The sequence below is a fragment of the Punica granatum genome, chromosome 7, assembly GCF_007655135.1.
Source record: "Punica granatum isolate Tunisia-2019 chromosome 7, ASM765513v2, whole genome shotgun sequence".
In the NCBI taxonomy this organism is placed as follows: Eukaryota; Viridiplantae; Streptophyta; class Magnoliopsida; order Myrtales; family Lythraceae; genus Punica; species Punica granatum.
In genome coordinates, this window is record NC_045133.1 from 1 (window position 1) to 26,238 (window position 26,238).

Here is a 26,238-nt window from a genome sequence, read left to right on the forward strand (position 1 = left end):
CCATCTTCATCGATCTCTCGCACAGAGACTCGCTGCTTCTATCATTGCTGTTCATTGCTAGCTGACTGCTTGTATCACAGTACCACAGCACAAGAGTTATTTAGGCATATATATACACATCGCACACACATTAGTAAGAGAAGCATAATACTTAGCGGGCCAGTCGTTTCGGATAATGGTAAAGGAGACCTACAGCAGCATAAAGATACGGATTTCTCTACACGTACGTATCCTTATTCATTTGCTCTGCAGTAATATTTTAACTCATGGCACAATGTTCCCTCCTAATGATCTAAAGCGAAACACAAGGCATGCCTCCGGAAAGCTCATATAGGTGGCATGGCAACAAGATGCTATGTAGGGGTTACTATATATCGACTGAATCTAATACTACTGCCATTCCAAAGTCGCAATAAAGCAAATAAAATATGATCAGGAATCCATATCACTTAATGTAATGGATTTTGGTCAAGGAGATGTCGAAATAAGAATAATGCTGATACAGTAATCCCCCAACATGAAACACGTGGTCTGGGGGTATCGATATTATTTCTACTTCGTATATCATGGTTGCTTATTCATAGGTAGTAGCATAATGCGACAATTATTTACACAACAAAAAAATTAAAAGGAAGGATTCTTCGACAAAATACCTGCTTTTCTTCTGAAAGCTTCTTCCACCACTTGCTTTGTGTCGCCTTCATCAAGAAGTATGAGATGACTCCCTGCCTCTTGCTCTTTTTCTCGATAATAACTTGCGACAGAAGAAAAAGAAAGTCATCAGATTCTTAATCCAATCTAATCCATTTGAATTATCAGGCTAAATATGTCTTGTTTATAGAGTAAATCTTACCGGAACTAGATTCCTCAGTATCTCCTTTATCATTATACTTCTGAATGCTTCTCCGCACCCATTTATTTTGGCTTTTTGCCTCCTTCACCAAAAGTCATCTTTCTCTCTCGCTTCCCTCTCATATACACATATGATTATACAAAAAAGTTGGGAATAAGATACCAAACCCTCCACAAGGGGGAAAGTTCCTCCCCTGCAAATGACTTCTAATATGCTTCACCCTCAGACATATGGAGGATTGAAGTTTCTACACAGATTTTCATTCATAGTCAAAGTACCAGCTACTCAAGGTTCCAATAAAAAACAATGGTGCCATGCTAACAGCAGAGTAATTTTCTCATTAGTACAAACAACAGAAATTGCACAGTAGGCTTTCAAAAAGGTGACAATAAATGAAAAGCGAAATCTTATTTTCAGGTGGCAAATCAAATGTACTATAGTACAAACAATGAACCATAAGATTGCAATTCAGAAATAGACAGAGTGCTTATTCGTATGTTACATATGACAGAAGTCATAATAACTATTCACACTTACAGAACAGAATGTAATTTTTCACAATTCTCACTATTGTTTGAGAGAACTATTCTTCAACTGAACCAGAAGAAAGCCAGGGATTGGGGCTATATACGTGAAGCCTTGAAAATGTTCACCTGCAGTCGGCGTTGGAGCTGGAGAGTCATCTGGAGGCATTGTGGTCCAGCACCGATCGAAATTTGCTATACAATCTCTTCCACTAACGTCAGGCTTGAACTTGGGCTGCATCTCTCTCGCCTCCAACTTCTTCCAGTTGATTGATCGGAACCATTTATGGCCCTTGATCTCATCCCCTCCACTAGGTCCCTACGCTACCCATTCTTTTTGATGGCTCTTTTGCAGTAGCTGCCAAATTAATGAGAAGTATGTCCATCATCACTAGCTATTGATCTGAGAAAGGAGTGGAATTGTAGTTTTCAGAGTATGAACTTACTCCTTTGAGCAACGAGTGGGCTTCACTCGTAAGGCGTGGGGGCAATTTGACTTTCTCATTGATGATTCTCTGCTGAAGCTTTTGCCTGTTTGTATGTGTAAATGGTGGCTACCACAAGAAATTAAAAAATATCTTAATTGTTCCACCCAAAAAAAAATAAAAATAATTAAATTGCATAAATTAGAAAAACTGGTAACTCAGCCATTGACACTGGCGATATTACCACCTGCCAAATTCTATGAGGAAAAAATTTGCTACTTAATGCGATTCATGCTCATACAAACTACCTGCCCATTCAACATTTCGTAAAGAAGTATCCCACACACTCCACCAATCAGCATCTTTGTTATGGCCTTTGGATAGTAAAATTTCTGGAGCCATGTACTCAGTGGTCCCACACATTGAATTCGATCTGCTTGATCCATCGATCTCCTTCGCCAATCCAAAGTCAGTAAGCATAACCTGCATGAGATACCTATTAAAGAATTATCCTTGCCCAAAAACATAATATGGCGGAAATATATTGACTTTTGACCCTTACATGGCCATCAGCGTCCATTAGGATATTCTCGGGCTTAAGATCACGGTGCGCAATCCCACACTTGTGTAGATGAGAAACACAGATATTATCTCAGCAGTATAAAACCTTGCCTGATCCTCACTGAATATGGAAGACATGAGTCACAAGATTCTAATTAGAAAAGGTGATAATATGATCATAAGTAATACCTTGAAGATTTGAAAATGGATACCTAAAGATTCCTTGGCGGTACAGATGAAAAAACAGGTGCCCACCATTTATGAAATCCAGAATCAAGTAAAGCTTAGACTTGGTCTGCCAAATATGCAAGAAGAATCAGGAAAGATCACAATAAACCCAACATATCAGTACAGAAGCTATTCGCAGTAATCATCAGTTCATAAAACTTTTCAGTTCCATTACTTTCCATTTCCACACATTTAGCAGAACTGAACTGACGAAAACATTAGATCAGGTGATGTCAGAGTTTAAGGTTCCCATGGATAGGACAAACTATGTCAGGACCACCAAATTCCAGTGAAGCAGGGTGAGGAAGGAAAAAATCTTACATCTTATTTCATAAGATTAACTCCCAAACATTTAGACTCGTTCTTATGCAGAAGCTATCATGCAAGTATATTTATCAGTACATATAAGGGCAAGTTCATTCATCGGATGACTGGTCAAGTACATTCAGAAGTTGACTTGCCCAACATCATCATAATTCATATATTCACACACAAAAGCTAAATTTGAAAAGGCTAATATACGGAGTATCAATAGACCTTAGCTTCTACAAGTAAGGCCTACAGATGAGCAGTAATATCGAAGACCGGCGAATGCGGAAGTTTGACTATCAACCCAACCAAAATCAAGAACTTATTTTTCCACATCCACACAGCTCCTTACTAAAGCATGGAGGTCATCACCTGAAAAGAGAAGCGGAGAGGGACAATAAAGGGATGCACAACTTTGGCAAGAATATCCCGCTCAGCTCTCATGTAGTCCACATGATTCTTCTTTATGATGGTGTCTTTCCTCATCTCATTTCATCGCATAGATCCCATCACCATTACTGTACTCCTTCTTCCTCACCATGAACACCTTCCCGAAAGCTCCCTTCCCCACGACCATCAATATCTCAAAATCCCCAACACCATTAACCATAACCACCACTGCTGCAGCTGCTTCTTCTTGACGCCCTTCACAATCTCCATTGTCAGCAGCTTGGTTCAAGATCTCTCTTCTTTTTATCTTCTTCTTCCTGGCTCAGCATCAGACTCTGTCAAAGCTTCTACCTTGGCGAAGGGAGGGAGGCCGAGTGGGGGTACCGAGGGAGGGGCCACGAAGGAGTGGGACCGGTTTGGATTACTTGTGGGTCCTTCGGGAGCAAGGAGCTAGTCGAAGAAGAAGAGGAGAGGGGTTAGGTGGGTTATGCGGGTTAAGGGGCCAAAGACGTCGGAGAATCGAAGTCCTTTGGGTAGGGGGGGTGGGAGGGGAAGAAGATGATGTAGAGGGGATGGTGAGCTTCGTGAGGTTGTGGGTCAGCAGGGAGAGAAGGGGTTTCTTCTGGGACGCGGAGGACACCATTGTTGCTGCGATTTTTGAGCTCGGGGAAGCTGTTCACTGCCTCCTTGCCTCTGAGCCGGCGGGCTTTGCCATGAAAAGATCACATCTTTCCGGAACTGGAAAAAAGAGAGAGGGGAGAGTTGCCTGACTTGTTGCGGTTGAAGATAAGAGAGAAGGGGGGGATGAACTTTCCTCGATTTGAAGCGGAAGAGAGAGAGAGAGAGAGACGGCGCCCGTGGCGATCGCCGGTGCGAGAGGGCTGACAGTGGAAGGAGGAAAGCGACGCCTTAGAGCTCAGAAGAGGACGAATCGTTGACTGATTTTCACGCGCTCATGTGGCGGGTGGCATTACGCTTCAATCATTTAGAGCTCGATTTCAAATTAAAATTTTAAAAATTCTATTTTAATTTAATTTTATTTATGATAAAATAAAATAATTTATACAAAGTCAAATGATAGATCTCATTTATATTTTTTTTCATAACAAAACAAAATAATTCATACAAAATTAAAGAGTGAGTTTCATTTATACCACTATTTTTCAAAATCAAAATCTGATTTTAAAATTTTACCTTGAAATCAAAAACAACATAACCTCTTTGTGCGGTTTCACCCCTATACTTTCGAACTTGTCTGGATGGTCCATGAACTTTTCTTTCTGTCTAGGATTGCCCCTTTTGACTCTTGAGAATTTCATCTACATTACACTAGCCCTCAGGCACGTGCTTCGCACGTGCACGATTACTTTCAGGTGTTTGAGCCAAATATTGATTTAACAGTCCGAGTCATTTTCTATCAAGCCTAGGAACAAACTTGATTATAACATTAAAGTTCAAATCATTGCATCATTGAATTCCACATAGTAATACCAAACTCATATGAATTGAACAAACTAAGAACTTGCTAGACAGCAACGCGACCATCACGAGTTATTCATTACCATTAAGATGGCCACATTGTTGTCTAGCAATTTCTTTAGTTTGTTCAATTCATATGGTTTGGTTATTAATACGTGGAATTCAATAATGCAATGATTTGGACCTTTAATCTTACGGTCGAGTTGTTCGTAGGCCTGATAGAAATGATTTGGACTGTTAAATCAATATCCGAGTTTGCTCAAACATCCAAAAGCAATCGCACGCAGTGTGAAGCGCGTGCGTGACGGCTAGTATTATTGAAAAAAAAAGAATTAGTCTCCAGTGACAATAAAATAAACCCATCCTCCTCATGTTTTTTTCTTTGTCATTCGTGCCCATTGCCGAAGTTGATCAGCTGGGAAAGAGATATATATATATATATATTATATTTGTATAATAAAATATGCTTGGGCGAAATTGATCCGCTGCGGAATATTGACACTTTGCTCGTGCACAATTACTTACGCATTAGATTAAAAAGCTCAAGTGTTGATATAATGTTTTAAAGTATTGACCTATATTAACATTCATGTATGAAATAATCATAAAGCCACGCTTGGACCTATTACTGTAAGCCTCTCGTTGATGTGATTTTTTCACTGTTTTGTAGAAATGTTTCGTGCAGGGCATAATTTAGAGTATGAGTTTAATAGTTCAATTGAGCACACTGTGAACTCTTTTATCGTTTTGAACGGAATAATGAACTATATTAGTAGTATTTGAGTACTTGATCAGATACACCCATGATGATTATTGAGTCATGAATGGATAAGAACTTCCATACATGATTTCGGAATCATCTCAAATAAGCAAAATTCATGTCTATGCGCAGAAATCATCTCGGATGAGCTAAACTCATCCTACTTCCATTCCACTGTAAACAAAAGAGAAACATTTTTTAAGGGCATTAAGACACATAAAATCCAAACCCAACAACAACAAAAAATGAAGCAACTTGAAACATCATCCATATAAATACAGTTATAATTCCAGCAAGGTTCTATCAGTGGCGAGATGAAAAGGATACATGGAAATCTTCCCATTTCCCATGTATATGCCCCTTTGAAATCTTTTTCTTCCGCTTTCTTTTCTCGGTTTTCTTCTACAGGAACAAAGGTTAAATGTAATAATCACCTACATGCAAAATCATATTAATCTTATTCAGCAAAAAAAAAAAAAAAAAAAATATTGATCTTTTCCCCCCGAAATGACCTGTGATCATTGAAACTGAATATTTTTGCAGTGCTCCTATCCTTTGAGATGGCACATCATATCATCGACATTGGACACGCAGCGTTCTTCGTGACACAGCTCATCATCACTTCATTTCTCGTAGTACTGCGTAAGAGACCTTTTAACACGTAAGGTGCAGAAATAGGAAAAAAAAAATACGTATAAGCCCATTGGATGAGCGCAACTTTATTAGTAGAAAAGCAGTGCGTGCAGGTCTTTCCACTATTTTTTGTGCTCTCATTCCATGAAGAAAGTTCAGAGTTATGCTAAGACAAAACAATATGGACTAAAATATGTATCTGCTGATTGATGAAGCATAAGAACGTTGTTAAAGGCTATCAAAGTTGAACTTATGCAGAAAAGACTACTTGCCTTTGATAGGAAAAAAGGCAAAAGGGATCATATGCAATATGAGTGAAAATGTTTTTTAGCACATAGAACTTCAGAAAGAAATGGAAGAATATTTACCGAAAGGTAGTGTACTGAAGCAACGGTGTCTTGCTGGTGTTGAAGATGCAGGTGGTGTTGTATGGGCAGTGGAAGGCTGCTGGAGGAGGCCAAAGATGTGAAGTTCTGTACTATCGCCTATCGGAGGAGGCCAGCGGCTGCTGTGAGCGATGGGATCTCAAAAATTCTAGACACTAATTACTACCTGGAACGAATAAATGTTAAACTTTAGCACATAAAAAAAAATCGACAAATTACCTTGCAAAATACAGTAAAAAAAATCCCCAAATACCTTTATCCTCTCCACAGTTTAATAGCATTCATTCCATTCTCTTCTTTGAACTGACCAGTTTCAAAGTAGATGTTAAAAATGCAAAAATTACAAAAAAATTACAGATTAAGTACAACATAGTGAAGTTAATACGTGCAATAACAATAAAACAATGAAGACTTTTAGCAATAGAACGGGAATGCCAAATCACTCTGTAAATCGTTAGTTATTCTTCAGGCACTGAGACTCAGATATAGGGTTCAAAAGTTTGCCAATGATGTGATGTTTAATTACGCATCCGAGCAGCCCCATTCACTAATCCATAATAGGTTATAGTTCGAAATTCAGTCGTGGAACTCCAATCAACTCGTAAAAGAGACCACGTAGACAAAACTAATTAATAGCAAGCAGTTCATCTGAAGAGAATGCAAAGGATTAACCGTTTATGAGAGGGGGAAGTAACTGCAATGCAAGCGAGCACCCACAGACAGAAGTAGGAGATGGAGGCATCAGCCATACCGGGAGCAGGATATCGAGGCTTCAGCAGCAGGAGATGGGAGGGGGAGGGCTAGCAGCGGGTGAGAGGAGTGCTGCACCGCTTCCCCCGATTACCTCTAGGGTCGAAACACAACGATGCTAATTCGATAGGATTGACTAACGGTACACCAAGATCTTCAATTTCCCATTTCAATCAACAGCTTTACTGTTATCAACAACTAAGTCATACTCACACCAGTGACCGAACGATATGAATAGAGAAGAACACCACCACGGATCCAATGCTTGAATTTTCTTTTTCCATTATATGGAAGGAAAGGGAAGTAGTTACACCTCTATACCCATAGTTTTTGGCCCCAGAAAATTGGGGTGAGAAAACGAAAGAAACCGAGAAAACTCACACCATCGGAAGCGTAGAATCAAACCTCACATCTTCCGTCCTAAATATACAGGGATAAAAGTAAAGAGCCGAGCATCACATCCTCTCCCGACTCGGATATGAATGAAAGGGCTCGAAAGATTCTCCTAAAAATCGGAGAATGTGCTAACAATAGAAGAACACATGGCAAATGAATTACAAAGGGATTGATTATACACAAAAGTAGACGAGTGAATTCCACAGACTCAGAAACAACGGGAAGAGACCTGAGCAAAATGGCCGATCCCGTGATTGGCAATCGCTCTTCCTCTTTCACTGGGAAATCCCAGGACCACGTTCAACTCGAGCGGTCTCAGGCATCCTGGACGATTTCTTGGACGTTCCGGTTTCTCCTGCACACGTCTGACATCTCCTCTATAGGGACCATCAGGGAGTTAACATCAGCCCCAGAGGCTGCTTCAGACAAGGCCTGAAGGAATCTGAGCGCTCCACCTCCGTCACCGCTGTTAACGGAATCAATGAGACACAACCCTTGGCCCATTCCAGCGCTTGGGCCCCGTATGCTCGAGTCAATGCCAGTAGAGCGTAAGTCACCTGAAATAAGAAGGCCTCAGGGTGAAAACACAAAATCGAACCCCGACTGTCGTAACCTTTTCAAGTCCTCTGTTTAGTTTTGAGAAACAGTTCCAGTTTTCTATTTTCTTGCATCCACCTGTTCAAGTTTTGGAAACTTGTTTCCAGTTTTTCATGCTTCTAATGAAAATACATTTCGGAGTGCAACTCCCAACTCATTCCCTGTTCTTCAAGAAAAGGAAAAAGGAAGGTGAAAATACAATGCATAGTTCTGGCTGAGCAACATAGCCTAAGCAGCCCCAAAGGCGATCGAACTTTCACAATAATCTAAGCCATACTATAGCTCTTGAATGTTATCACAAATTTATTTTTCAAATACTATTTATGTGCAAGGAAAGCTTTGTCGTAATCTTATGTGAGGACTAGATCTTACTGTCTCTAATCTCGAGCTGGGGAGTGCTCCAGCTATGAAGCGATCAAAATTCTGGTGATGCAAGCTCCTCGTGGAATAATAATACTGTCTCTGATGGACAAATAATGTTCTGCTTTACCCGATTTTGCGAGATCAAATATGTCTGATAGGAAGGTCAATATGGAATTTGAGGCCTCTCTGCAAGCGGAAAGTAGATGTATGTTCATGATGCGAACTGATCATTAGATAAAAGAAATCAGCTATAAGGGATAGCTTCTGCATTTATATTGTCTCGATGAACAAACTTGATTATATAGATCCATCCCAAGTGAAAGGCTATATCCATCTCTTTTGGGCATGAAAAGTTTGCATAGTTCAGGACTTTTTTGTCTTATTATTTTAATTTTTCTTTCTAATACAATATAAATGACCTTGAGGTGTCATGACGATTTCAAGATTTACCTTTATGTTTAACTGTTACGGTAAAAGCTAAGTGCAACTCATCCCTTTAAGAAGTCAAGTGTGAGTGCAAGAGGGTGAAAGAGAAGACAAACCTGTGTTGTACGGTGATCCCAATAAGAGAGCAATCAACAAGAAATGGGAATACTTCAGATGGTATAAACAGTCGAGGACAATATCTAATGCACCGAGAAGCTAACAAAAAACAATCATCTGCTATATCTGGTCTTGCAGTAAATTCCTGTAAAAGAGAAACAGAAAAAAGTCATGCCAGTAAAAATAAAAATGGAATCAGTAGGAGAACAAATTCCGCGCTCAAGCTCATACCTTAATATTCGTAAGGAGGCAGGTGGTCTGCTTAAATAGCACTTCAATCAAGTTTTTCAAATAGCTTGAACAAGAAGGGTCGGAACCAAAAATCTGCGAGCAAAATATGCATTTTTCCACCTCCAATGAGCTACAAACATTTTAAGTAAATACCAAGAAAAGTTTCAAGTGCAGAAGAAGGGCCAATTTACCTTAATTACTTCACTGGATAGATATAGAAAACAAGGTTGGTGGTGCTGCTGATATAGGCATTGGATTTCTTCCAGCATTGCTCCAATTGTAATCCCCATAAACCTCTTAGAAGTTCTTACCTAGAGAGAAAATATGATTTTGCTAAAAGATTCAGTAGCAAATGTAAGCTTCGGTTTGCAAGTTAAATGGCCGCTCTTGATTCATTGAAGAGATGGATTTCCATCAAACAGCAAGTTGGGTGCCAATGCACATAGTCATTATGTATCACAAAATCAAAATGTATATGCTGCCAAAACAAAATTCAATCCTCCAGTTTCGAGGGTTGGGATGTCAAATATTTTCAAGAAATCTACATAACTGGCAGATCACAGGTGGTACAAGCTTGGGCCATGGGGATAACCGACTTTAATGCAAAAAGAGATAGGCACATGCATACAAACAGGACAAAAGGCAAGGGCAAAACAAGTCTATTATAGTGGCACTTAGGAAGCAAATTGTAGACAAGCATGGCTCAGTGAACTCACAGCATATTTGCAAGCTCGACAAAGAGACTCCATCGTCCGCATGTCCCAAGCACGACTACATCAGATTTATTGGAAAACTTAAGATGATGGTGGAAAAATTAAGCTCAAAGAGAGAAATAGTTCAAAACGTGAGAAATTTGTGAATACTCACAGATCAAAAATGGCTTTGAAAACGGGCCACAGTCTATGAATAGCGTCGGCCACGGCTTCAGGATGATTAACGTATCTAGGAATTGTCAATAAAGCAAGGTTAGGAGTAGGGCACTTTACTGTATCACTAGCCATAAAGACAAAAAACTAATAATAGTAATAATAATAAGGTGGGGCAGGAAAGTGGGGAGAAAGGAGAGACAATATCTTGAGCTAACCTAAATATATAGGCTATCCGGTCGATATGAACTGTTAACTCTCGTGCAGGTTTCTTCTCCAAAGTTTCTGGACCTTGATTTATAACTTCCTGTTTGTTCAACATACGAAGTAAGGAGAGCTGAAGTAAAGGAGCGATAACTCAGAGAGGAAACCAGAATTACAATCAAACCTGTAAAGGCGCCACAACAGGCAAGCACAATGCCTCTAGGGCTTTCTTTGCATGATCAGGAGGAAGCTCTGTTATGACCATGCTGCAAGAGTAAACATATGAATAAATCACAGACGACAAGATTATTTAAAAGGAAAAGAAATCAATGCAATAGCTGGTAGTATACCTTAGTGCCTCAACTAGATGCAATGAATCCTCAGCGGAGACCTTGAATAGCCCTTCCCCGCTCACTGCTCTATGATATATATGAAACAGACCATCTAAACATCCACAGAGCTTCTTCCGACAATCTGCAACCAGTATAAATATATAGAATCTAATTCCTTGAAACATAGTGAAAAATAAATTATAAAGTACAAGAAAACCATCACAGCAGAAACAGGGAGGACAAGAAAGAAGAGGTGGACATTTCAAGAGCTAGATTCAAGTTTATGGGAGGTAGGGAAGCAGCCTCAACATGAGAAAAGGAAATATTCGTCTCCCTCCATGTAATAAGGGACTATATTAATGACAGTTGCTATAACATCCAGTATCTGGCTATGCATTAATTAATGAGCAGACATGGTATGAAGTGAGCCACTTATATTCTACTGTTTAGCCCCTAATGACGGATAAATCTAAATGAAAATCAGATGACAAGAAAAAGAATATATGGTACCATCACAGATATGTCTGAATGCTAGAGCTGCAGCTGCTGCGGAATCTTCACATTTTCCCATCCCACTCATGAGAATGTCTATAAGTGAAGGCAAAATAGAGAGTTCACTTGATGCAGCATCCAGCCATTTTGAATATGCTCCAATTGTTAAGCACACTGAAATGTCATAGCAAGGACAGAGAGGCAACCAATGGAAAGGGAATCAGCTGTAGAATATCCTGGGACACCTATCCGCTTCTCAGATAGAAGAGAAACCACAACTGGGTATATACTAAAGAACACTAGCCTGTTTGAAGTAGTTGAGGTTGCTGAGGAAGTTTTGGAAGCATTGCCATAATCTGAGCATGACAAACAGGATCACGTTAGAAATCATACACTCGATTAAACAACACCGGCCAAGATCACTTTTTTTTTATTAAAAAAAAATAATCTGACAGACAATGCTATAATGATAAATCTTCTCATATCATGATATAGGAGCTCAAAGCACCGGCAGCATAGTTAGCGTTAAAGTTGGCTCTTTCCCATCTTTTGTTTGAAGAGGTAATGTCAAAAGTATGCTATATTTAAGCCAAGAGCTAAATAAAATTGCATACGTTCTCCCCAGCAAAAGAATTACAAGCTGTGTGCATGTGCATCCTTGCAAGTTCAAGCATGTGGGAAGAATCATATCCTTATTAGTACATCATGTGCATGCTAAATTGTGTGTAAATGAAGACACTGACAAAAAGTGGGCCAACAACCTTGCCTCCTAATACCTTAAGAAAAGAAAACTATCCAACCCAAGGAAAATGTTGTGAACACGGTGCATATAAGAAAATTCTGAAAGGCCATTAATACCTGAGGCATAACTTCAGATTCAGCAACGGAAACATAATTCGATATTGCGCGGATGCAAAATAATGCTGCCTCAGCTGGACGCCACTCACTTTGTTCACCATTTCCATAACTTGCAACAGCCTTCAAGTTAGAAAGAAGAAAAGGTTATTCACTTTCTTTTTAAAGATTATCATACAATGTATTTAAAACAACAAATTTCAAGAAAACTCTTAAAGAGGGATCAAATTCCTACATTGCCACAAATTCTCAATAGAAAAGAAAATAAAAACCATGAGCATCTATGGTTTTTATCAACAGAAAAGAAAATAAAAACCAAGGCAAATGTTTCAACTGAGTACCTCCATAAGCTTCACGTAAAGAATCTTAAGCGCAGTGTCACCACCCAAACCGATGCAGCATCTATTAAAACATCCGCAACAGCTACCAACAATATAGATTGGATAAGAAACAGCTCAACACCAAATAGCATAAGTTATATTATATTGGGGGAAAAAATATATATATATAGTTGGATATATATAGCTCGTTAATTATGAGGCCACATGGAAAAGATCAAATCAACTACCACACTGGCCACTTCAACATACATACAAAGATTTTATTATGCCAAAGGTTCCAACAAGAAAATTATAAGGTTCATGGCTTTGATATAACTGCATTTATTCTAGCATTGAATAGATAATGCTAAGAATTAAGAATGTCAACCAATTTTAACACTATTTGAAATTTTAAATTGAGCATGTATATTTGGGGAAGCATTCTTTCATTCGAAACCAATTCAATGCCTCAGAAACAACACAAGTCTAGTCCATCGGGAACATTTTGCAAAGACCAATAATGTGACGTGTTAGATAATATTGCAATTAGTAAAGATAAAACAATCATGCAACAAGGCCTCACTTTTTGGCTTCAGTGCAAGACAATCCACATAATAACGTAAATCATATGTGTTCCAATTATGATTGAAAGATTATAGAAATACCCTAATGGACAGAACAAAGATAATATAGTCATGGTAGTAACTAATAATGACATAAGCACGAGTCTCCAAACATCATTACCATATCTAGTCTGTTTAAATTCCTTGAGGTCTTCATGGGAAAGGTCTTGATAATCCTGGGGATATTGAACACGAAAACTGACCTGCAGACAGGAGCACTCTCTAAAGAAATTGGCTAATATCAAACACAATACCGAGTTTTTCTGAAAAATCATTATAATATACCAGCGCTACTGCAGCAACGAATAATGCCTAAATCATTATAATCTAAGCTGACTTTTTCCCCTTAAGACAGTAATCATACATAAAATCTGTTACAATATTCTTCTGCAAAATCATCCCTTATGAAAAGACAATTACTTCAGGCAAATGACCAAACCCACCACAAATCCTAGGGCTCATGATAACATTAGACAAACAACTGAAAATTAATATAAAATCTGAACTTCATGGCAACCTGAAGTAGTATACACAGTAACTTCATCAGTAAGAAGTAATAATGTGACACTATTAAATCATGCAGCCTAAATACATTTGAACTAAGACATCTCTGAGAGTGAAAGCATGCTCAATGTGCAGGATATTTGACATTTCAGGCCGCACTTTATCATACTTCCAATCAAGAAGGCTCACCAAAGAAACGAGTGACTCATACGCTGGCCGAAAAATATGCAACCTGCGGTTCCTTTCAGCTTCAATTGATGTTTCACTCCCAAATGAAACATAGGAATCCCTAATTTTAAATAAAAAAAGATTGTCCATGAGAATTCACCTAGCTCATGAACTAATAATCAAATAAAAAGAACAGATATACCCACAAAAAAAAAAAATGCTCACCTTCTGGTCAACTTAACCTGAAGATTGTGCCAAAAATTGAATGTCATTGAAGCTATATAATATTCAGGGTGTGAAGCAACTTCCAACAGAGCATGCACTATAATCATTGATTCATCGGAGCCTGAAATTCGAAGAGTAAAACCAAACCAAAAACTACAAATTAGCAATTCAGAAGCCAGTCGTAGAGTAAAAGAAGATAAAGGCCACTCAAATGGATCATCAGGAAGACTTAACAATTTGAGAACCTGTACCACATACTGCCAGAAGAGATGCAACAATTTAATGCATAGATTAAATGGGAATATATACGTACCAGTTGCAATCAACTCGACATACGAATCTCCCATGTCGGCAAATAAGCGAGCAATGGCTTTCACATCTTCCTCATCCTGAAAGCACATTGAAGTAAACCAAAAGCTTCAGAGCAATGTTCTTTGCAAATATAGTACAAAATCTACTTTTACAACTGTTTCAGGTACTTCAGTATGAGCTAAGGGGACAAAAAAGAAAATGTTCGTTAAACAATCCAAAAAATTGTGTAATATTTCTTAAATATTATGAGAAGTCTCTGCACATTCATCAGAGAACATTATTGAACATCATTATAAGAAACCATCAGGGATTGCTTCACTAGTATCAGCTGTAATCTACAGGCTAACCTATCCATCAACAAATTCAGCATATATCATGTGACTAGCCAACAATTCTAATTCCGACTAGTTCCTTAGGCTGCCAGACTGAAATCTGGAAGGAAAAGGTTGGAATTTTAACAATCAATTACCTTCGAAGGATCTCTCAGCTGTGCTTTTAAACTCATTACTTGGGGCACAATGACTTGAATTAGAGGCATATGAACCGGAACACCGCCAGAGCTTCCTGCTGTGGTGTAGTGTATCAATTCCGAAACAACTGCATACACAAGAAAATATTAGTTAAGAAACAAACATTTATAAAGATTATTTAACAATGCTCAGATAATCACAGTAATACTTTTAGAAAAGAAAGATCAAGCAGAATCTGCACCTAATTTTGCGAGCATTAAGAATATGCCCTAAGCAATTTCACAAAGTTATATTCAAGTCCAGAAGGAAATATTAACAGTGATCACATGTAACATATTACCAAGGAAATATCAACAATATCACATTGAACATATGATCACTGGTATGCTAGAAATCATCAATAGATAAAATGATTCAACGATTAATCTAAAACCAAAAAAACCAATAAAAAATGAAGTACAGTTGTATAAATAGAAAAGAACTTTTAGATAGCAACTTGTCTTATTTACAATACCATTCACAGCTGCCTCAGATAGAAGCTCAGAATTCAAGCTAGATAGTGCTGTAAGCACCAAAGGGTGAGAAGCAAGGACCGATCCAGGGAGCCTGAAAGAGAGACAGCTCATATTAACTCCATAGTTGATGTATCTTCTGATTTTGGCAAGAGAATTAAACAAGAACTATTGACAAATCCTGAGAAAGTGTAAGAGTTTTGAGTCATAATTTCGTCAACATGCCAAGCAGCTCATTGAAAGATTGCGCTACCTGAAGAGAAACCTATACTGGTCAAACACACTTGTAAATTATCAATTTAACAGCTTATTCATAGAAAATATACTAAAGACTACCGACATAATGAGATGGAAAATAAAATACTAATCTATCAAGCCATTCTACGGATGGGGCCTAGCGAAGTTTAGGAGTTAGCTCCTTGTAAAAGGACTGGATTTGTAGTGCAGCAAGTGTGTGGATCTAGGAACCAAATGTTTTTCTAGGCGCAGTTCAGTGGTCAGGATGGAAGGGAGTGTGAAAGTCAAAGACAGAGCAGGTATGCATACCCATGCCTCAGTCGAAGCCAAGATGCAAAAGCCTCAAGCACCTGAAATATTAATGATGTAGATTTTTATTGAGCATGATCAAGACACGAGAATGCACAACAAAAATTTCTTCATAACCGGGGGGAGGAGCATACAAAAGTTTCTCGTAAAAAAACACTTAAAGCTTGTGCACATTTTCTTTTAATCCAAAGACAAAAGCTTTCATCCATCTAATGATTAAGGCATCCAGGTTTCAGCCGTCACGAAGATCATTCCACATAGAAAGAAAGATTGTTCTGACAAATTTATTTTAAGCCCCTATATTGTTCTTAGGCTAAATTCCATCTAAAGGACTTCAATATTATCATCAACTATCATGCCAAATATAACCTCTTTTTAGAATACAAAACAAATATAAGATAACCAATAAACCAGACTTTAAGTTAAATTGACGTAGCAGATGTATTAGACATTAGTCAATCAGAAGCAGATATCGAACAATAAACAATAAAGTATCTCACCGGCTCTTTAAGTTCACCAATATTCAGACAAGCTGTTAAGATACTCAATGCAACTTCCATCTGAGAAGTCAGCTCCTTTTCAAATTGCCTGCGTCTTTCCGGACGAGCAGATATTTTGTAGTTGAAAACTTCCTAAAACAGTAAAATAAGCCACTAAGATCTTCCATGTCGACGTACATATGGGTGATAATTGCTTGCCCCGATATGAGAATCCAGCAAAAGCTTTGACGTAGAAGCAAGAGCAGATAAACTTTACGGAGAAAAAGCGTCCAAGACATGCGATTTAATATTGATAACCACATGGTTCACAATTAGTTTTTAGGGAAAAAGACAAAACCCCCTTGTGGTTTGGGGTCAGGACGAATCTCACTATGTTCTTTTGTTTGGGACAATTAGCCCCTCTGTGGTTTGCTCCGTTAGACATAGCGGGTTACGACGTTAATTTTTTTTCCATTTTCGGTTCTCAATGTCTTTATCATTTTGGTTCTAAATCTTTTTCTTTTATCATTCATATCCTCAACTTTTCATTTTGTTTCATTTTATTTCTATAAAGAAAATCGAAAGGGAAGGAGGGGTCAGGGCAACCAATCGGCGACCTCGACCCCTCCACTGAGGTCGCCGGTTACCCACAGAGGACGCCGGCGACCTCAGTGGAGGCGTTGTGGTTGCCGATTGGCAGCCCCAACCCCAAATTGACCGGGGACTCCGAGTCGGGTCGGAGTCGCGACTCGGAGGTCCCCGGTCGATTCGGGGTTGGAGCCGCCAATCGGCTACCCTGACCCCTCCACCGAGGTCGCCGGTACCCACGGAGGACACCGGCGACCTCGGTGGAGGGGTCGGGATCACCGATTGGCGGCCCCAACCTCTCCTTCTCTTTCGATTTTCTTTATAGGACTAAATAAAATAAAATGGAAAGTTGAGAATAGGAATGATAAAAGAAAAAGATTTAGAACCAAAATAATTAAAAGGCTAAAGATTGAGGACTGAAAATGAAAAAAAAATTAATGCCGTAACCCCCTATGTCTAACGGTGCAAACCAGAAGGGGACTAATTGTCCCAAACAAAAGAACATTGTGCGATTTGTCCCGACCCCAAACCACAAAGGGGGTTTTTGTATTTTTCCCTAGTTTTTAATAAACCGAGAACAAAATTGTTGGAAATGTATAGCAGCAATAGATTGATTACTATTCTCAACCACACTCAATCTCTCTTGAGTATGCACAAGTTCATATTGCCTCCACTCGAGAATCACTAAGATGCACTAACTAAATAATTGAACAGCGTCCCCATGTTATCCAAAAATGGAGGGCATCACTGAGATATCTCAAGGAAAGCACAGTTGTACCTCTGGCAATACTGTAAGTAGTTCCAAAAATCCCGGCACGAATTCAGGATGTGAATTCATTTCATCCCGTAGCCAATTCACAATACCACCATCTCCCCAATCATCTGCAGGAACATGTACAGCCAAGGCAGCCACCGCAATGCTAATCTACAAGGCCAGCCAGATATTCGACTTCAATATTTTCTTTACGACATGAAATTATATGAGAAGAAAATAATTAAATGAAGTACCTGAGTTCTGACTTTAGGAGGGCCTTTATGAAACTTTTTCAATAAGGTCTGCATCCAAAACATAAGCACAATCCAACACAGATATTAGCAATATGTTTGTTTATAAAATCAAACTTTAATTTACTTTTCCCTCAATTCAATAACACAATCATTATTTTTTTATCTTTTCCTTTAAATTCTCTCTCATACCTTTTCTTATCTATTATTACAATTAATTTTTCAATACTAAATTCTCTTAACTATTCAACACTTTTTCCTCAGTTCAACGACACAATCATTACTTTTTTATCTTGTTCTTCGAATCCTCTCACATACTTTTCCCAACTACTTTTGACTTCATCTCCTCAAATCAAATTAAATCAAACTTAATTTCGTTACCAAACGCAATATAGGCGACTCACCCAAATGTTTGGGGATGATCTATTGTTATCTACACAACTATTTCAAGAAAGACATAATACACCGCTACATGGCAATTGGCATATTTTCTTTCATATAGGATGACAAAAAGGTGGAGAAAATCTATTCACTGCCAGCTTGTCAACCAGAATCAGGAATAAGTCCAAGCACTAACCCCGAAAGCATTAAAATCAACCTTGCTATAGCAGCATTAACTATATCAGCATAAATCCAAAAAATGATTTATACAGTGGCAAGAACACAATGAAGTACATATCACTTACATTTAATGAATCTCTCAGTGGGCGAAAAGCTTCAGAAGGAAGTTCTTCAAAATCTCGCTGTACCTATCAAATCATAAAAAAAGGAACTGATAATTCAAAAGTATAGGAAACGATCCAGTGTATAACAGATAGCATCACCGATGTGGTATTTTAGAGGCATCTTAAAACTGGAAGAACCAAGCTCCACTAATCGATTTAAAGAGAAGAATATTACCTTGCTTCTCAGGGTCTGTGAACAGAATATTAAGGTCTCCAAATTGCTAGTTGCATCATGGAGCAAGTTATCAGCAACCTAGGCAGAAGATCAGAGTCAAACCTCCAAAGGTAAATTAACATGAACCTACTAAAAATCAACTGGAGGAACAAAAGACAAAATCATGAACATAAGTTAGCACATGAAAGAAACTAAACACAATCTACGTTAATCAGCACATACATAAACAAAGAAATGGAATCTGAAATTCCCCCGAATATAGCAAAGCACGATGCATGTTGCACATACAATGACATAGATAACTAATAAGTCCCAGTTGAAAATCACAGACTAAGCTGTCTTAATGAAGCTAGTATTGCCATCAAATCAGTAGAACCTCAGCAAGTTGTAAATACGAGCAAGATCCAGAGTTTTCCATCCCATGTCCTATTCAAAGCCACTCGTATTCTGGAGCCTACAATAACTCAAGTGTCTCCTGATGAATATCAAGCACCATTTTCGCTACCAATAGATTAACCCCTGAACTACTTACTGGCTCATACGACTAATCAAGGGATCGGTCCAGCATCTAAAATCAATTCTACCATGTGAAGCCCAACTCAGCACACCTGCTTGAGAGTGAATGACAGTTATCCATCATCAGACTGAGATGAGCTGAAAATCCAAACCCGATCCATAGCTCAATCAATGTCGATAACTAGACTCTAACCGACTGAAGCCAATCCAACTAGCTCGATTCCACTGAGATAGGAAAAGACCAGCACATCCAATGCCAGATACCCCGGAGCACTCCACGCACCGATCAAAGGAGTGCCTGAAATTCAAATTTCGCCTAATGCCGAGCACCAACCTCATAGCAACCGAAGCCAGCTCACCAAATAGCTTCCACCAACAACTCAAATAGCGAGCGCATCGAATCTGGAGCAACTCCAGGGCACTTCACGAATCGATAGTATTACCTGCCAAGCGTCGATAGTGCGCTGGAATTCCTGGAGCCACCGATCGGCCTGCGCCCGGGTGCCGTCATCAGGATGATGGTAGAGCGCGTTGAGGGCCTCCTTCACAGTGTTCTGGAGCTCCATGGACATCAAACCGAACTCGATTTCGCACATAAAACAATCGACCTGTGTACGTATCTCCTCGCTTTGATTGATAGTACAGTACACCTGTGTGTCGCCGGTATGGCCTGTATCTCAATATCTGAATCTCCGATTCCCCCAATCCAAAATTCGATTGTAGGGTTTTTGGCGCCCCCGTAGAGAGAGAAAGCAGATAGAGAGAGAGAGGGAGGGGGCTTTTTGGGGGCTTTTTCTCCTTCAAATCGTTTGATGGTGGTGATGAAGACGAAATGGTGACCTGAGGGTTTACACTGAATTAACTCAAACTTTAACGCAAACACACACCATGATAAAAATATATATTTTTCAAGCCGAAAATTTCAATTACAACTTTATTTTAAACATAATTATTTATTATTTTTCATAATCAAAATTAAAATTATTTTAGGCTCAAAAATCAAACGCATCGTACGTCTGATCTGTTTTCCCTTTTCTTTTTTTTACGAGCGTTCCATTTTTTGAAGTTCCGGGGTGGGGCTGTGATCACCTGCAGCCGACCCTTCCATACTCGCTTTGTTTGATTGGTTGGCAGGCCACGGTCCTTTGGGCCTCCCCTTTTGTTTGGTGGCCCAAGCCATGGGAAATGGGCCGAACCTCGAAATCTTCTGAGCCCATCATAAGATCCCGGGCCCACCCACCCAAGCACACCGAGAGACCACGGAGAAATTTTGCTTTCTACTCCCTGAGGTCTTCACTAGTGATGAATTAGCTCTCTATACATCACACCCTAAACATTTCACATTCGATTCACTCAGCATCCTCGGTTAAGATGCATTCGCCGATTCACATAGTGAACTCTAGTTCTAACCCCAAGTTTCATACGCTCCGTTTGGTTTCACAATTAAAATCATAAAAATTTTAATTTTAACTTTAACTCAACACACTACACAATAAAAATACACATTTCCAAAATCAAGAATTTTAACTTTAACTTTATCTCAACACACTACACAATCATTTGTCCTTTTCCACAATCAAAATTAAAGTTACTTTAACTCTAAAACCAAACGCACCAATAGTATTTCAAAAGAGTAAATGCATCCTGCACAAGATCCATGAATTGTGATGCTCATTTTTTTCTGCTTAGATTAGGTTAAAATATTTTTTTTTTGAGTTAGATCCAATATGATAGCATTTTGAAAATTAAAAACTTTGCATATATCAAATAGGTAGATTGGATATATCCTCAAATTGTGCAATATCCAATTTGTGTCATGAAATTTTCCTTTCAATCCTTTAACCATCTAGTGACTACATTTTCAAGTCTCTTTCTAAGTCCGAAACTCGTGTAATCTATCCATAAGGTTCATATGTATCAGCACCATAAGCTCCTTCATTCCGCGGCATCCCATTGTTCTGCCCATTTCCTAGAATTTGGTGCAAAGTGGGGAGCATTGTGGATCAAGTGTAAAACTTTAGGGACACAAATTTGGTAATGAGAAAAGATTCAGGATGACCATGCAACATAATGAAAATTTAGGGCCGGAAAAGAAAATCACGTAACGCCATTGACGTGCGTGAAGTTACAAAACGGAGTCACGGACACAGCAGAGCTTTCCATACTTCCCTTCGCTCCACACCGCCGAGCTGAGCTGAGCGGCCGACGGCCATGGCTTCTCCGGAGGCCAAATCCCATGCACCGAACATCTGCATAACTGAAGAGTGGTCAGAGGCCGCCGAGTCCATCGCTTTCGGCTCTGCCGCTTCGCCGCCGCCGATCACCTTGGTGTGCGGTCCCAAAAATTCCGGCAAGACCACCTTCTCCCGCCACCTCGTCAACGTTCTCCTTCAGAGGTTATTAGTTAGTTAACTTCCACTGTCCTCCCTTCGTCCTTATTCGCGTACACCATGCTGAACATCCTGTAAATTCCATTTACCGACCTGCTTAATTTAGCACATATAATTTGTGGATTGCTATTAGTCAAGTACGCAATTCACTGCTTTCGAATCTGTATCATGTCTGAAGTTTCAATCTTTTAACTTGGCTGTTATTGAGTTCGTTAATTTCATGCTTGAAGACAGTGGACATGTTCACTTTGATAGCTGGGAATCCGTAGGATCATAAAAATAGCCTTTTTGATATCTACATTTCTGCTCTGAAAGTTACTCAGAGATTCGGAGTGATATAGTGCTCAGCCTGTATATGAGGAACCATAACTTTACTTAATTTACAGTCGGTATTTGCTGCTTAGATGTGTGATGCACATTTTTTGGCTTCGCAACTCATTGTTTAAATAATTTAGTAGTCACTGCAGCAATATTTTCTTTAAATTTGGCTGCTCGGTCCGATACATGTGGCTTTTTAACTTACAGAATTTGTTGCTGAGATGTTGGATTAATCTGAAGTCATAGAATTTGAAGTATATTCGCATTCTCTCTTATCGAACTCATCATTAGATGTGTTCCTTCTTTAATCTGGGGAAGAAGATCGATGTTTCTTTACCTGTCCTCATCTGTTATAATTTCTATGCGTCAAAGAACATTTGCCCCTTTCTGCTGCAGGTATAAAAAAGTGGCATTTTTGGATACTGATGTTGGGCAAACAGAGTTTACACCCCCAGGAATTCTATCTCTGTGCATAATTGATAAGCCAATTCCAGGTATATATTCTAGCAGTCCGTTAACAAAATCTTTTTTCTTGTTCTTTTCTTTGAGCATGCCTAGCCTGCATTTTAATGCAGAGTTTGTTTCTCTTCTTGCTTCATGAGTAATAGCGTTTTATGTTTGTGTCTTTGAAAAACAGATTTGACAATTCTATGCATGAAGACACCAGAAAGGTACTTATCATATGACTGTGTTGCTGCTCTTAGCATTTACATAAATAGACATAGGGTTTTCAGTGCAGCTCATAAGAAATTGTTCATTTATTTATTAGTGTATCAATGTTGAGGACAAGATTTATCTTTTCTTGTTTCCAAGCAGAAGACGCTTTCCCTTGCATTATCAGGCACGAGCTGCTTCTGCATAAATTGAGTTTGGCTTCTCTGTCAAGTGATCTATATTTTGTGGGCAATTCAAAAGACCAAAGATGCTTGAGTGGTAATGGTGTGGCACAATGGAAATTCTTGTGAACTAGTAGTCTGGAGTAAAACTTGTGTGGCATGAAGAGGGTGATCCAAACCAATGATTTTGTAGGTTTTTTTTTTACGGATTTTGAATCTTTAATGAGCAGAATGTTGAATTGATACCATAGCTGTATATAGGTTATATGTTTTATAGGCACCATCCTTTTTGTCTGGTCAGAGATAATATATTGCAAGAGAAATCTATCTCAAGGAATGTGTGTTTTTGTTGTTTTCAGATGCTTTTTCTTTGGGGATACCAGTTCAAATAGGGACCCAAGAAAGTACTTGAAGTGCATATCTGCGCTCTACAATTACTACAGAGAGGAGTTGCGCAAGTTAAAAGGCAGCAAAAACACTATAATTGAGCTGCCTCTTGTTGTTAACACACCTGGCTGGGTGAAAGGCATGTCTCAATATGTATCTTGCATTTCCTCATGCTCTTCTTTGGAGCGCACGTTATCTTTTTCTCATTTTACATGTTCACTAATGCATGGTCCCAAATTCATTTCTTTTACAGGCACTGGTTATGAAGTGTTAGTGAAGATGATAAATTATGTTTCTCCTACGCATGTCGTTAAGATAAGGATACCTGCAGAGAATAAGAATTTGCCAGCTGGAGCTTTCTGGTTGGAAGGGGGTTGCAGTCATTCATCTTTACTGGAGATCAAGTCGGTTCGTTATGACACCTTGAATAGATCGTAAGTTCTTATCTTCATCAACATCTGTTGCGAATTTTCAGTTTAGTTGTGCAAATCAGGTCCCTCACATTTGAACTCTTTGACGTATGTGTTGTCTGATGAAACAATTTGATGCAAACGTCTTTACATGATTGAGTTACTTATCTCAATAAAGAAGATACAAAATAATTTTATAAATTAAAGTTCTGTTCTATGCTTCTCCTGTGGCTCTGTACATGCTTTGGCGAGGATTATAATGATGATGTTGATGTCTGAGACTGTGTATAATATTTCTTTGTTTTAACTATCTAATGTAGGGAGTGTTCCTTCTCCTTTCCCTTCCCCTTCTTTAAACACCAATTTATATCCTTAACAGAGAAAGCTGTCATCCACCACAGAAAAAGATCCATATCCAAGGAATTCCTGGTTTGGGCTGATGAAGCAATGTCTCTAAATCCGTTATCACACTGCATAATCTTTTCCTGTCGAAGGGAATTCCACCAATGCGTACAGGCATTTCCCAAGATAAAAAATCTGAGCTTTTTTTTCTTTACTTCTTAGCAAATCATTTTCAAAATTTCTTTGTACTGTCTTTATAAAGTAGGATTTCCTCCCTTGATTTGACAGACCTTATAGACTCTGGTTCTGCTTTCCAGTGACTTGGAAGTGTAGTTGGATTTTGTAAATCTATCATGTTGAATGGTTCTCATAAATAAATATGGATATATATCTATATTTAAGAAAATGAAGGTTGGATGCCCTCATTATTGATGTATTGGTTCAGATTTGTTGTTACTCCAATTTTTCAAGCAAGTGTTAGAGTCAAAGTTGCCAAAAGTTCTGGAAATTGTGGTGCTTATAGAATCTGGTCTGCTTTTCTCCCCAGGATTCTTCTACAGAAATCTGCTGCACTGTTGCGAGATTTGAAGGTGATGGCTTATTTCCGACAGTGCTTCCCTAGTTCCTCAAACCTAACCAGAAACAAGGACCTTGCCCGAGCATTAGCTGCTCTCCCTCCTTACGAAGTTCCAATATCAAGTGTACAAATCAGGCATCTATATTGCCAGGTCAGTTGAAAAAGAGGGGTGATTGGGACAAGTAATTGGAAAATTTTGCATAGTCCAGTTTCTCAGTCTATCTCACCTTGTGATCGTGGATCAAGATACATTTCATAGGAACAATATTAACAAATAAAGAGAACTATAGAATTAGAAGTTTTCACAATTCTTTTATTGCTGTCCATAGAAAAATTGAGATGTGATATCTTTTCCTTTTTCTGGTTATAATTTTGTCAGGTCCCCACTACTGAAGTATTTTATAGTCTGAATGCTAGCATTGTTGGCCTAGGAGTCAGCTCTGAAGAGTCTCCAGATTTACCTCTGTGTGTCGGGCTTGGTAAGTTACTATATTTGCATGTTTACTGCATAGAACAGGCAGTTACATGGTAGGCTTTAGCTCCTCGGATTCATTTAGTTTTATGCTCTTATCCACATTGGCCTGACGGGTCGCTTTATACTATTTTATGTGTGTTAACGATGTCTTTGCCTTGTGATATATTTTTGGTGGCATTAAGTCAGACCTGTGATCGCATAATGCAACCAAGCGTTTACAGAAAGGTATTCTTGAAAAATAAAGCTGTCTGGTCTTGTGGGAAATTATAGCCTGCCATTACTGTCTCATTTCTTGTTTATGGTTTTGGTGAAATTATATTGGGTACAAGCAAAACAGCTGGCTTCATCAAGTGTTGTCAATATGATCACAAATACTTTAATCCAATTTGCACTACTTTAATCTATTTAAATGGCAATTTAAATGGATTTTGTTCTACCTTATCTTCTCTCTAACTCATCATTATTGAACAGGAATTGTGAGAGGCATAGACCTATTCAAAGGATTGCTTTATGTTATTACTCCGGTTCCACCAAGGATTTTGGAGCGGGTTGATATATTGCTGCAGGGTTTCATCCAGATACCTCAGGGTTTCTTGCAGGTACCGAATCTTTCCGACTTCAATACTTGTTTATACAAGAATACGTGACGGACAGGATATTTTCGTAATAGATAGCATGTACACTTTTGGCTAGAGCAATAATAGATTCGTATCCAATCTGAGTGTATGCTTTAGAAGCGGAGATCATCCGTGTGGAAGAGTCTTTTGTGTGCTCCCACTGAAGTTTGTCTCTGACTTCTGACTTTATCGGTGATTCTTTTACAGGCCCAAGGATGCATTTCTCCCTACATGGCCACAAACGTGCTGCCCATATGTTAGCCGATGCCAAGAATTGCTGTCCATTGATTACTGACTAGACAAAGTACTGCAGACAAGGCCTCTCATCCTTTTCTTTTGTTTTGTTTTTTTTTTTGGCCACTGCCTCTCTTCCCTGAAGAAAACAAATACTTGCCAACTGCCATAGATTAATCATAAGATATAATACCAGCTGGAGTTTCTTCCTCCCAAGTAGTGGAGTACAATTTATTCCTAAGAATTCCGAATACAATCTTTTCGAATCAATACTTTTGATAATTACCATTAGTTTTATGCCCTTATC

The 26,238-nt window shown here is 38.8% G+C and overlaps 2 protein-coding genes, 1 long non-coding RNA gene and 1 pseudogene across 5 annotated transcripts; 1 reads left to right on the forward strand and 3 right to left on the reverse strand.

Moving 5' to 3' along the window:
• Positions 1 to 662: 662 nt before the first annotated feature.
• Positions 663 to 931, reverse strand: LOC116212943. Its single transcript, XR_004157970.1, has 2 exons — positions 854 to 931; positions 663 to 754 (listed from the first exon to the last, which is right to left on the reverse strand). It is a non-coding gene; the product is annotated as an uncharacterized LOC116212943 (long non-coding RNA).
• A 305-nt stretch (positions 932 to 1,236) lies between these two features.
• LOC116212944 lies at positions 1,237 to 3,496 on the reverse strand (annotated as a pseudogene).
• LOC116215404 (transportin MOS14-like) lies at positions 3,388 to 20,208 on the reverse strand. The gene is given in 33 exon segments (XM_031551104.1): positions 3,388 to 3,607; positions 3,931 to 4,028; positions 7,924 to 8,021; positions 8,024 to 8,140; positions 8,143 to 8,251; positions 8,664 to 8,698; positions 8,701 to 8,840; positions 9,197 to 9,342; positions 9,429 to 9,521; positions 9,620 to 9,739; positions 10,145 to 10,199; positions 10,296 to 10,370; positions 10,513 to 10,601; positions 10,683 to 10,764; positions 10,849 to 10,972; positions 11,341 to 11,496; positions 11,627 to 11,678; positions 12,181 to 12,300; positions 12,519 to 12,568; positions 12,571 to 12,600; positions 13,242 to 13,323; positions 13,814 to 13,913; positions 14,018 to 14,138; positions 14,331 to 14,406; positions 14,799 to 14,926; positions 15,314 to 15,405; positions 15,858 to 15,898; positions 16,358 to 16,489; positions 17,703 to 17,849; positions 17,933 to 17,980; positions 18,616 to 18,678; positions 18,830 to 18,907; positions 19,789 to 20,208. Coding segments are annotated over 33 exon segments (3,270 nt in total). The 5' UTR covers positions 19,942 to 20,208.
• A 1,276-nt stretch (positions 20,209 to 21,484) lies between these two features.
• On the forward strand, positions 21,485 to 26,216 carry LOC116215197 (polynucleotide 5'-hydroxyl-kinase NOL9-like). Of its 3 annotated transcripts, none has more exons than XR_004158429.1 (10): positions 21,485 to 21,741; positions 22,450 to 22,547; positions 22,691 to 22,724; positions 23,249 to 23,415; positions 23,530 to 23,710; positions 24,576 to 24,756; positions 24,985 to 25,084; positions 25,263 to 25,305; positions 25,552 to 25,679; positions 25,905 to 26,216. XR_004158429.1 is itself a non-coding variant. In XM_031550810.1 (9 exons), exons 1-9 carry the CDS (start codon positions 21,557 to 21,559, stop codon positions 25,956 to 25,958), a joined length of 1,128 nt encoding a protein of 375 aa, XP_031406670.1. In that variant the 5' UTR covers positions 21,486 to 21,556; the 3' UTR covers positions 25,959 to 26,216. The 3 variants fall into 3 exon arrangements, 1 of the variants encoding a protein (XP_031406670.1); XR_004158430.1 differs by having other exon boundaries at positions 25,267 to 25,305; XM_031550810.1 differs by lacking the exon at positions 25,263 to 25,305 and having other exon boundaries at positions 21,486 to 21,741.
• Positions 26,217 to 26,238: the final 22 nt, after the last annotated feature.